The sequence below is a fragment of the Chionomys nivalis genome, chromosome 5 (genome assembly GCF_950005125.1).
Source record: "Chionomys nivalis chromosome 5, mChiNiv1.1, whole genome shotgun sequence".
Taxonomy (NCBI): domain Eukaryota; kingdom Metazoa; phylum Chordata; class Mammalia; order Rodentia; family Cricetidae; genus Chionomys; species Chionomys nivalis.
The window spans coordinates 65,396,836-65,409,970 of NC_080090.1; the positions used below are offsets into that span (position 1 = coordinate 65,396,836).

At 42.9% G+C, this 13,135-nt stretch overlaps 1 protein-coding gene across 1 annotated transcript in view; it reads right to left on the reverse strand.

Annotated features, from left to right (window-relative positions):
• Positions 1 to 9,833, reverse strand: part of Acbd6 (acyl-CoA binding domain containing 6) — a 158,757-nt gene extending 148,924 nt beyond the window's left edge. The window contains exons 1-3 of the mRNA XM_057770976.1: positions 9,019 to 9,833; positions 3,189 to 3,253; positions 523 to 619 (exon numbers count right to left, since the gene is read on the reverse strand). Coding sequence (XP_057626959.1) covers positions 523 to 619; positions 3,189 to 3,253; positions 9,019 to 9,240 — 384 coding nt within the window. The 5' untranslated portion in view covers positions 9,241 to 9,833. The remainder of the gene's footprint in view (positions 1 to 522; positions 620 to 3,188; positions 3,254 to 9,018) is intronic.
• Positions 9,834 to 13,135: the final 3,302 nt, after the last annotated feature.

A 13,135-nucleotide genomic window follows, 5' to 3' on the forward strand; every position in this document is an offset into this window, starting at 1 on the left:
CAAAACACATATACATATAAAATATGTATAAGTAATAAATCTAAATTGTTTTATTTGAAAGAAATTTTTTCCCAAGATGATAATGATCTCCAGATAAATTCTGAATAAATTCTGTTCTTAGAAGATTAAATTATACTTCAGGGCTGGAGAGATGGCTCAGAGGTGAAGAGCACTGGCTGCTCTTCCAGAGGTCCTGAGTTCAATTCCCAGCAACCACATGGTGGCTCACAACCATCTATCAGATCTGGTGCCCTCTTCTGGCCTGCAGGCAGAACAATATATACATAATAAACACATCTTAAAAAAAATTATACTTCTAAAACCTATTACTCAAAGGGGGTCTCTGCATCAGTTGCTGGTTGTATTAATATTTAAGTAGTCATTTTAACAGATAAGTACTACAATTACCTTATAGACTTTTGGTGAAATGAGCCTAAGACACGTGACTTGAGCAAAGCTCAGTTAGACACTTGGGTGGAAGGGAGTTCCCAGAGAGTATAATGTACACTTAGTAAGTCTTACCTGAGGACTCCATCCTGGATCTAGTTTTTTAACTGCTGCGATGTATTCCTGCATTGCTTGGCTAGGGCTGGAGTCACCAAGGGCTTTCCATGCCTCCCTAGAGCACAGAAGAGACACCCTTCATCAATGACGCAAATAACACCAACAGCACGTTGTTGAAACAGGATCGTGCTATGTAGCCAGGCTGGCCTTAAACTCACACATCACATCCAGCTGGCATATTTCTTACTAATATTCTACACACATATATTTCAAGGCTCTGAGGACATAAAGATAACAAAGTGTCAAAGGGGATGTGCTCTGTTTATGTTTTTATGTTGATAAACAAGTATAAAACTCATAACCCTACCTCAAGGGCGTTTTGGAAAATTTCCCCCAGTTCCCTCCTCACATGAAATTTTAGAACACAGATATCTTGCCTACTGTTCAATTTTGAAGTATCACAAATTATAGTACTCTAAGATTTAATTAGTCTCTCTAAATCCAGTGTTCACAACTATTGAGACTGCATCATCTATAGATCAGTGCAGTACTTCCCATCTTACGAATTCACTGTCCAGGCTACGGGGACAGGCTCCTTGGTTTACCCCAGCCAAGTCTTCCCACTCTTAACCAAGTTTCTTGGTCCTCTAATCTTATAAAGAGAGCCCAGTCCTCATCTCCTGTTCCTATGAAGAAAGCAAGATCTTTCTAAAATTTTTACTGACTCTCTTGACAGTTACTTACACATACAGCCTCACCCCTAAATATATAAGTTTATATCAAACCTGGGGATCATCAATTCTACGACACAAAGACAAGCTATCCAGACTCCCTTGGTTGTCACAACAATGCCTGGCATGACTTGTCTTCCCAGACCAGAAGCCAGTCAAGACTCATGCATGCCACTGTGGTTCATTTATCTTCCTCCTTCTCTTCCACATGTTGACATTTTTAAGTCTCAAAAACAATTATTTTACAAAATGCCACTCAGCTTGGTTTGCCTAATTGTTTTCTCACTTAAATAGTGTTCTTCTCAAAATGATTAATCATTGATTAAAATTAAATATTTCAATATTTCGGTAAGAGTAATATGTAAGTTGCATGTCCTTTATAATGGGTAACAGTAAGGACACATGATGTCAGCCTGTCCCATAACTAATATATTAATGAGCTGGTAATGGCAGTATCTGACAGTTTTCTGCTTTACTAATTAATAAGAGTGGCTATAAAAATATAGACTTTGCAGAGCAGAGAATCACTGAAAACATGGAGAATTGGACAATGAATAAGGGAAAATAATGAAGTGATAAAATTCCACACAGCAAAAAAGCTCAGAGTAAAAGCTACATTTGACATTCTCTAGATAACAAAATTCCAGAAATGGCTTATCATCAACAGAGAAAATCTGTAACAAAATGTAAATCAAAGCACTGATGTACCACATGTTGAAAAAACAGAATGTAATCTGAATTCAAGAGCATGGTTGGCGATGTAAGTGATTCGCCCCCCACCCCCACCACCACCACCACAGCTGAATGCTGGTAGTCGGACTACGGTCCAGAGATCCACATTTGGCAATGTTAGAATGTATGATCAAATTCATGGGTAAACTCTACCCCAGGACTGGATGGTTCAGTGGTTAACAGCACTTGGTGCTTCTGCAGAGAATGGAGATTCAGCTCCCAGTACCCACATGGCAGCTCATAACCATTTGTAACTCAGCTCCAAGGGATCCAAACCCCTCTTCTGATCTCAATGGGCACCAGGTACACATGTGGTATACATACATGTATGCAGACAAAATATCCATACAAATAAATAAATCTAAAAACAAATATACAAATCCCTCTATATCCTAAGAGACCTTTAACACAATAAATAAATACATGAATGCAGGAAGGTGTTCCACGGGGTATATTATAGGCCTACTTGAAACCATGTGACTTAGACTCCAAAGGATTGTGGATGACATTGATAGTATAACAAATTAGGATGAACAGCTTCAACCGTCTGTTTAAAGTCACGTTCACATGCTTAAATCTGGGTATCAAAATTGTAGCAATTACTGAAATGCAGGAATGTCTCCTTAACTCACTGATCACAGAGCAATAAATAACACCACCCTCAACACTAATCTTCCCACTGGGGCTGCTGTACAAAAAATCTCCCATTTTGTAACTATGTTCACTGTTGTTTAACAATTTCTCTTTTTCCACTTCAGCCAGCTAGGAAAGAATAATATGAGGGAACCTTTGAATTATAGATGAAAAATGTATTCAGAGCAGAGTGAGCCTGTGTCAGGTTTTAGGTTTTTTTCTCCACAATTCTTTCAAAAAAATTATTACAAGCACTTTTTTCTGTGGGGCAGAGGCAGAGATAAGTGGAGATGGGAATTCATCTTCTTTTCCCTTCCTTCCGTGGTGAGAAGCAGCAGTCTCCTAGAGGCTAGTCAAGAAACAACCTTGAGCGGTAAGATAAGGGCTCCGGTCTCAGCAGCACCAAAGAATCCTTCAGACTTAGCTAAAAGCAGATTCCTTTAATCCCTTCCCCCCACCTGTCATTAGTAGCCAACATCAAAGAGATTAATAAAACAATAATTCTTTAATCCGCTAACCCTTTTCTAATTCCTAAACCCTTAAGTCATTTCTGACAACCTTACTAAAGATCCCAAGAATGTTTCTTACCATTTTTGCTTTCCTTCAAAATCAAAGAAGTTTGGTTTAGGAATATTGCAATTTCCAACTTTGACCTAAAAGAGGAAGGGGGGAAAATATAAAGAACTTATTTTATTTTTCTAAGGAACATAGAACTTTTTCTTTTCAAATTTATTTTGTACACTTATAACTATAGATTAGAAAATATTTTAATATATATAGGGTAACAAAATTTAACATTGCAGAACAGACAAAAAATTCAAATAATCCCAACTGAAAACACTACCAGCACTGGGTGTGGCCATGCACGGCTCTAGCGGTGCAGGTGGATCTCTGTGCATTCGGTCAAAGCTCATTATGAGTTCAGGGCCCTCCTAGTCCACACAGTGCACTCCAGGCCAGGCAGGGCTACACGGTGAGACTCTGTCTACATTAACTAACTAATTAAACAAAAGTATTACATAAATAGCCTCGGCTGGCTTTCTATATAAAATAACTGCTAATACAGTAACACACAGGCAAAAAAAAAGATGACAAATAGCTGCATTTCTAAACTAGCAGGCTAATTATAGAACAAGTTACAAGTAAAATTATAGTCTTTACTGCCATCAAAACAGAATTTTATGATGGGTGGTGGTGGCGCACACCTTTAATCTCAGCCTCTTAGGAGGCAGAGGCAGGCGGATCTCTGAGCTCCAGGCAGCCTGGTCTACAAAGCAAGTTCCAGGACAGCCAAGGTTACATGTCTCAAGCCCTCTCCCAACGAATATAATATAAAATTATAGGAAGTTTTAATGTACTATTGTGTGTGTGCATATGAGGGTGGGAGAGGTCAGGCCCACTCCACTGAGGATGTGGGGCTTGCACAACATGTGTTTTACGATCACTCCACTGGGCCCTATAAGAAAATTCTTTAACAGGTAATTAACAAAATTTAAAGTTTGGTTTTTCAGAATTCACATATACTGGAGTCTTTTTCCATGCTCACTGTCATGATTCTGCTAGCATTTTACCTCTCCTCAAATCAGTACAGAATGCACTGAAAATGCACTATTTTAAAAGCACCATATTAGCCTTTAAATCCCAGCACTCTTGAGTTTGAGGCCAGCCTGGTCTACAGATTGAGCTCCAGTACAGACAGGGATACACAGTGAAATCCTGTCTTAAAAAAATAAAATAAAGCCGGGCGGTGGTGGCGCACACCTTTAATTCCAGCACTTGGGAGGCAGAAGCAGGTGAATCTCTGTGAGTTCGAGACCAGCCTGGTCTACAAGAGCTAGTTCCAGGACAGGCTCCAAAGCCACAGAGAAACCCTGTCTCAAAAAACCAAAAAAAATAAATAAATAAAATAAAATAAAATAAACACACTAAATATAGATGTCAAAAGCTAGGGGAAAGGGCAAAGAGTCTCAACAATAGTATAAATGCTATTTATGTGGTCAATACTTTTTAAAAGTAATTTATTTAAATTTATTTTATGTACAGTGTGTAAAGGTGTCAGATCCCTGGAACTGGAGTTACAGACAGGTGTGAGCAACCATGTGGGTGCTGGGAATGGAACCTAGGTCCTCTGGAAGAGCAGCCGGTGCTCTTAATCACTGAGCCATCTCTCCAGCCCCATCTGATATTCTTTGTTGTTGTTTTAAGCCAAGCTGTCTTAAACTCTTGAACCCCCTACTTCTACATCTCAAGGCTGGGGTTACAGGTGTTCACCACTGCACCTGGCTCTATAGTTCTGAGACTCAAATGACATTTGTAACTAAATTAGATTGTTTTCATTATAACTGTGCAAAAATGAAATTCATGCAGGAACAAAATTCAGTTCGATTGCCACTGACAGAAATAATCTCCATCATAAACTCCTAACATACCCACTCTATACATCTCTTATGACATTTGCAGTTTCTGCCTTGCATTAGAATTTTTTGGGTCAGGTGTTTTTCATTAGAACAAAGCTTCTAAAAAATTGCTCGAAACTCAAAACCCAAAGCACTTGTCTGCTTGAGCGGCCTTCCCTCATCTCCCTCTTGTATATTCAAATTCTCCTGGGACTGCAGGCTTCCCCTAAGGTCTTCCCCTGACTTTACTCATTCACCCACTGCCTTGCAGCTTTTTAGTTATGAGTTTTGTTCCTACTGTTCCATCATCATCTTCTGCTTTTCAAACTGCCAAACAAAATTCCAGTCTTGCTCCAAGTTCTAATTCTAAAAAACCTTTCAGCCTATAACCATTTCATCTGCCTATGAATTCATAAAAGTTATCAACTCATGGGGCTGGAGAGATGGCTCAGCAGTTCTGAGCACTGCGGCTCTTCTGAAGGACCTGAGGTCAGTTCCCAGCACCCACGTCAGGCAGCTCACAACCACCTCTGAAGATCTCCAGCTCCAGAGGAGGACCTGGTGGCCTTTGCTGCCCACCAAGGGCACCCACACACGTGCAGTGTATACCCACAGAGACACACCACACACATAAATAAAAACTAACCTTAAAAGTTACCACGCCAGCCGGGCGGTGGTGGCGCACGCCTTTAATCCCAGCACTTGGGAGGCAGAGGCAGGAGGATCTCAGTGAGTTCGAGGCCAGCCTGGTCTACAAGAGCTAGTTCCAGGACAGGCACCAAAGCTACAGAGAAACCCTGCCTCGAAAAACCAAAAAGAAAAAAAGGTACCACCAATTATTTCCTTAGCGATAGATCATAGTCCTCTGGCTATTACTAAAACGCATGCACCTACTGAAGCAGGCCTTTTGTCATTTGACTGAGAAGCAATTCTTGAATAATTTCTAATCCTATGAGACAGGCCATTGCAAACCCATCCTATACGAGAGGATACAGAAACTCAAGAGGGGGTGGTCTCAACGCACACATGGGCAAATCCTGATCAGTTGTCTGTTTGACTCCTTCCCTGTATCATCTATCTTACATGTTACAGAGAATCTGGGCTTTAGTTCTGACATCTCCAAAAATCACATCATTTCTGGACCCTGCTACAAATACAAAAGGAGATGGACAGTACAAACTATGGTACAGGCCATGCAACTTCTGCCTACTCCTAGGTCTGGATGTACATGGAAATTATAATAAAATATGTTGCTGAAAAACAAAACAGTGGAGTGCAGGAGAGCTAGCCCAGCAGTTAGGAGTGCCTGCCACTCCTGCACTGTAACTCCAGCTCCAGATCTGATGAGCTCTTCAGCCTTGGCAGGCACCAGGCATGCTCACTCATGAAGAAATGTTGTAAGAGGTGAGGGGTTAGGACAACCAGAGAGATGGCTCAGTGTATAAAAGCACTAGCCAGGCAGGCTTGACAACCTGAATTCATCCTCCGGAACCCATGGCAGGGAGAGAACTGACCTCCATACATGTGTGCGCGTGCACACACACACACTAAATAAAAACAGTCAAAAACCCAAAAAGGTTCACCCTCCTCTTGCTCTGCCTCAGCTAGAACATGCACACTGTTTGTGAGCTTCTCCGGCCATGAAAGCAGGACTTGAAACTGGAGTTCTTGAACACTGTGGTCCTGTGATTCCTGTGATTTCTTAATTCCTAGAATTAAAGTCTCCAAAGACCTTTAGTATGTGTGGACTTTATCTGTCATATATATAGTGAGAAATTAGATCTTGGCAGGGTACTGGTGGTGCAGACACACACCTTTAATCCCAGCACTTGGGAGACGGACCTCTGAGTTTGAGGCCAGTCTGGTCTAAAGAGCAAACTGGAACAGCCAAGGCTACATGAAGAAACCCTGTCTTGAAAACAAACAAAAACAAAACAAAACAAAAACAGGAAGGAAGGAAGGAAGGAAGGAAGGAAGGAAGGAAGGAAGGAAGGAAGGAAGGAAGGAAGGAAGGATTTTTTAACATTATCTCATGAAATATTTAGAAACGAACCCACTGAGTCATTCAGCATTTCCAAATGTTGACACATTGCACTATACAGGAGCGAAACTTCACATTCATTACGCCACCACTTATCTCATGAGGAAGACTTCGTAAGCACCGGGGAGCTGTCGAGCTCATGGCAGCAGATCCCACTTTTTCCAAACTTCTACTTGTCATTTGACAATTCAAATATCATCATCACTGGCAACAAGTATGTACAGCTGTTTTCCAGGCTCACTTCTTTCATTTTCAAGAAACTATCTGCCAAACACCCAACTTTATACAGAGTTTATATAGTTCTTGTTAAGTAAAAATGAAGTGCCATGGAAAAAGGACATAGTTTAGTTTGTAACTCAATTATAGCTGTGATTTTACCCAATTTCCTCAAAATAGCCAATATAATCAGGTATGTAAGAGAAGAGCTTGTGTGTTTCTCCCATTACACAATTGTTTGTTTGTTTGTTTGCTTGTTTTGAGACAGAGTCTGACTGTGTAGCTCCAGCTGACCTGGAACTTACTGTGCTGACCAGGCTGGTCTTGAACTCACAGCAATCACCACCTTTACTTCCCCAAAGCACTGGATTAAAGTCATGTACAGTCACAGCAGCATCACACAAAATGTTGAGCAGGACTTGAACAGCAACCTCTCTCAGGACACAACGTTATTAGCATGCGTTCCTAATAATCATCAGTCCTCAGAAGATGGCTCACTCCTTTCAGGGTCTTTAAGAATCAGGACAGGCCAGCAAGATGGCTCCACAGGGAAAGGTGCTTGTCACCAGACCTGACCACCTAAGATGGACCCCAGGGACCCAAGTCCTGCAAGTTGTCCTCTGACCTCCACTTGAACACTATCATACATGTGCACACACACACACACAAATGTAATATGAAATGCATGCGGGTCCTCACAACTACCTAAAGACGAAAAAGAATTCAGGCAAAATATATGTAACTATACCAAGAGGCAATTTTTTTTATTCCAATAAAATAAAAGAGCTACCCAGAGCTTCATTTCTTCCGATGTTTCAAAGAGCTGGGGTTTTCCTGACCTGCTATTGAACTTGCCATCATTTTTCACATTCACATCTAGAGGCCTTAATCCTGTAAGCCTCTGATGTCTGGATGTTCTCTGGTCTTTGCATTCTCTGTCAACAGGACAGGACAGCTAGCGTCCTACTGAAATGTGTCTGTTGACTGTGATAAGGCAATTGTTTTTCCTTCTGGTATCTAACCTTGAATGATAAATTAGTTTTACATATGTAACTCATACATTTCCTTATCTTTAGTTAAAGTTCAGAAACTACATTTTAATTCCAATATATCCATGCGATCTTCTGAGTTGCCTACTCCCCGGGTTTTTTGTTGTTTATTTGTAAAAGAAAGTCATTCAGGAAGCTGAGTCAAGAGTTCATCTCACACACACACACACACACACACACACCCTATTTACCAACATGGAGCCATTTCAAAAAAAGGTGTGGGGGGGTATAACTATATCTAACAGAACCAAATTTACCCAAAACATATCAGCTATATTTAGCATTTGTAAAAATCACAATAGTAATATTTGTGTTTTATGTATATAATATTCTCTGAAATCCCAAAGTTCTTGTTAACATTACTGTTAACATTACCATATTTTCTATCACTTGTCCCTTTGGCAACAAATGACTAATTTGATTTTATCATCCTCGTTTTGTAAAAGTTCAGATACAAGGCCACTAATGAGAAAACAGAAATACTGTCAGTGTTCAGCTAAATATCATTCATAGAATAGCAGAGATTTTTCCATTTTCAGAATGATATTCTCCAGGGCCAAAAAAACCGACCGACACTGACAGGCTGACACACACACACACACACACACACACACACACACACACACACTTCATTACACTCGACCATTAGCCCCGCACGCCTCTGTAAGTTTTTGGAGGAAGACGCCCGTGCCCTCTCTCATCCACCCATCTTTTACCTGCTTGTACCTGGCATACAGGTACAAGAGCTGCTCCCTGCTGGCCATCTGAATCAGGCTTTGGACGTGTGCAGCAGCCTTCTCAAACTGCTCGGCTAGGTTCCGGGACGCCTCGGTCTCGGGGGTCTGGGGGGACTCCATATCACCGGAGTCGTCCCCGGAGCTCAGTTCCCCACCACTGTCACCCGTGGTGGCCCCCGCAGGTAAGAACGGTGTGGCCATGCCCACTCGCTCGATGTGGTCTGTCCTCACCGGTGTGACGCTGACTCCCGGGCCTGGACCACTAGTCTGGGTGCGGAGCCCGGCAGCAGTGGGACACAGCTAGCTGTCTGGCTTCCTCAGGTGACTGCCACTCCGCCTGCTCCGGGGGCGTAGGGCCGCCTCTGCGAAGCCCGGCGGCTCTTCCCAGCCGGCCCGTCCTCCTCCGGCTTCCCTCGGTCAGACCGAGCACCTGGCCACGCCCGGGTCACTCCAACGGCGCTGGGGTCTAGGGGCCGCTCGGCTGGGAGGTGAGGAGACGCCTGCAGCGCGCGGCCGGCCAATGCCACCAGAGCTAGGTGGTGAAGCGTGGGGGGCGAGCTCGGCGGGATGCTCTCCGGAGCACGCGCCCGTGGCTCCGCGGCCCCGCCTGCTCCGCGGGCCCGAGCCCTCCTCCCGGAAGGGAGTCGTGGGTTATGGAGGGCGCGGTGAGGGTTGGAGAAATTGGTCTCAGTTATGGGGGAGTCCGCTCGTCGCTTACGGATAATCCAGAGTCACAAACTCAGGAACTCCGGATAGGCCCCCGGGGAAGGGGAAGGAGGCAGTCCATTAGGTGGTGTAGCTGCAGACGCGGAGTAGCGGGAAACAGGGAGCTGAGGACAAAGGTTCCGCCTTCTCTTAACCACTCAAGTCAGTGCACCCCAGGCTCCCCAAGACCCTCTGTTATCTGTTCCTCGAGATCTTGACTCTGTTTTGAATAGCAAGTGAACGACTGATGGAGCCTTCACTGCCCCACCGTGTGTCTAAACCGTCAAATGACTCTCCTCAGTGTTTCCATGTTTGCTGACCCCTAATTTCCCAGGGCTCTGAGAGAAGGCTTCAACAGATTCCCCAGTCCCACCTTTATCATCATCTCATGATAATACTTCCCATACATCTTCTAGTAGAACCCGGAAGTCCCCGTAGCTCTACCCTAAAGGAACAGATCTTTTCTGTGTCTTTTCAAAAAGGAAAACTACACGGGTACACAAACTTCATTACACCTACCCATCAACCATGCGCATTTGCTATCAGTTTTCAGAAAGGTCCATTTTGGTATTCTCTCCAGCAGGGACTTGAGAGCCTCACTGTGGGATGTCGATTGGAGAAAACGCTCTCAGTTGTTAGGGTGACTCCTAAATGTGCACGTGTCGTGTGTGTGTGTGTGTGTGTGTGTGTGTGTGCGCGTGTGTGGTGGTGGTGGTGGAGTTGTAGCAGCAACAGCTTCCACCAGATTTGACTCTGGTTTCAGGGTCAAACTGTGCTTCTTTCACTGACCTTTTAAAGCTTTTTGTTTCTAGTTTGGGGACCAGGGCATATTTCATTCACTGACTCTTACTCTAGGACCAAAGTGTGTTTCTTTGGCACTGGTTTCAGAGTCAGGGTATATTTCTTTGGTTCTGGGTTCAGGGCTGAAGTATTTCTTTCCCTGGCTCAGGTCTCCGAGCCAGGGTGTGTTTCTTTCACTGGCTCTATTTTCAGGGCCAGGGTGGGTTTATTTGACTGACCCTTTTACCCTACAATTATTGATTGATCATTTCGGATTAAGCTTTAAAATAAGTTTGGAGCTGGGCGGTGGTGGCACGAGCCTTTAATCCCAGCACTCGGGAGGCAGAGGCAGGCGGATCTCTGTGAGTTCAAGGTCAGCCTGGTCTACAAGAGCTAGTTCCAGGACAGGCTCCAAAGCCACAGAGAAACCCTGTCTCGAAAACCAAAAAATAAAAAATAAAAATAAAATAAAATAAGTTTGGACAGAATGAGCAAACAATGAGGAAAAAAGGTAAAAAGGCTTGGATCTGAACTCAATAAACATTCTTTGAGAATAGAGAAACAATGGTCTCACTATTAGTACCTCCTCAAAAGGAATAACAAGAACAAGTACAGATATTTGAAATGTGATAACTGGAAGAAACATGTCAATGGAGTAACGCTGGAGTCCAGCTCCAGCGGGCCCCAGCTCCCAAAGAGGAGGTGTGGAATTGGCAAGAGGGAAGGAGGAGACTGACAAGACCTGAGAGTGAATTGGCAGGGCTGCCACTTTATTTTAAAAAGACTACACCTTTTACACTTATCATTGTACAATAGTTTAGCCACAGGCAAGGTTGAAAGCAGACTTAATGATTCAGGGACAAAAAAAAAAAATGCCTATCGTTCTCTATGATTCAGTAACTTCAGAAACTCCCCAGGAGCCCACAAGTTCCTCCTGCCAGAAATAAGGGGTCTGACTCCTACCAAACAAGAACTTTCTTCAATCCCCCAAAGGAATGGAGAACACGATCCAAATGCCTGAACTTGGGGAAAGGACTTCCTCTGGGGACCAGGTACTCCACCACAGTTTAAGAGGTTCTTCACGGGGAATGAGGTAGCAAAAGCACTGAGCTGTTTCCTAGTTGCATCCCTCTGTGTCTTAGTCTTACTATATGGGCCTGTTTCCCTGATACACTCCCCCAATGGGGAAGGTCCTGATATCTTACTCTTACCCATTATACTGTTTCATCTGATTTCTCTATACTTTTTAACTGAACTCTTGCCATTAATGGCTTCAGGCTCTGGATATGGATTGTACACTTTTCATCCTTGGGGTCAGGTGTGTCCAGTTAGTAAATCTCTAATTTTCCTGTTCTTAATATAATCAGGAAGGTACTATGGGAGTTCCTGTGTGCAGAGTCATCACACCATATGGTTCCACAGTGGTGGGGATTTTTTTTCTCCAGAGAATTATTTTGTTTAAAGAGGCTGCCAATTTATATATTTTCATCCTTCACCGAAGCCCTCACAAATTTTCCCAAAGGAAAAGACATAAGGGAATACCCATAATACATGGTAGAAATCACTAAAAATGAAAGTAAAAAGGTGCTGGAGAACTGTGGTCTGTGATAGATTTTTAATTAGGTAGAACAGCTAAAATAACTTTCTCTGTCATTTTTATCAGATTCAATTGCCAGAAATTCCAGAGGCAAATTTTGAGACCAGGCAGCTAGTTGTAATAGCAACAACTGAGCTAGTATCAGGATAGATAGATTCCAGACCAGTCAGAAACATGCATGCAATGGCCACATACCTTCATGCATCCAATTGAACCTGCAATAATTTTGTGTGGTTCCCATATCCACAAGAAAAGTACATGCACAGATCTATCCATACACACAAAATAGACATTTTGTGTCTATAACAGTAAGACAAAACTTTCCAAGGTTCCAAGCTTTTGGAGTCGGGGTGGTAGGTCACCAGGGTGGGAGATAGGCTGGACTGCCTGTTACTGAGACCTTCTGACTCCAGAGTCGATGATGCCGATGAACTGCGTTCTAGAATTCCACAGGTGGCTGATTTCTTGACAACTTGGGCTTGTTTTTACGACCCTAGTTTTGAGGTAGGTGGTTTCCTTTACTGACAACGACTTATTGAGCCTCTTAAGGTTTGAGAGTCTTTTTTTTTTTCTTTTCAAGAAAGGATACAGAAGTAAAAAAAGGAGAAAGTCCAGGGGCAAAAGATGTATGAGGTAATTTAAGAAAAGTTGGCTAGAAACAACCCAAGCTAAGGACGGGCGTTCATAAGAAAGACCAAGTCTCCGTGGGTGTGATTATCTGGGAGTTGGGTGACAGCCCCCATAGGAGCCGGGAGTGAAAGAATAAAAACAAACAACAACGTTTTAGCATTCCAACATGGGGCTAGAGTAAAAGAAAATATAACAACAGGGCTTCTGTGTAGCCCTGACTGTTCTGGAACCCTCTCTGTAGCCTCAGATACCTGCCTGCTCTGCCTCTTAAGAGCTGGGATTAAAGGCATGTGCCACTACCATCCACTGTTTTAAAAATATCTTATTTTATGCATATAAATTGATGTGGGGTTTTGCTGTGAATGCGTTTTGTTAATGAATAAA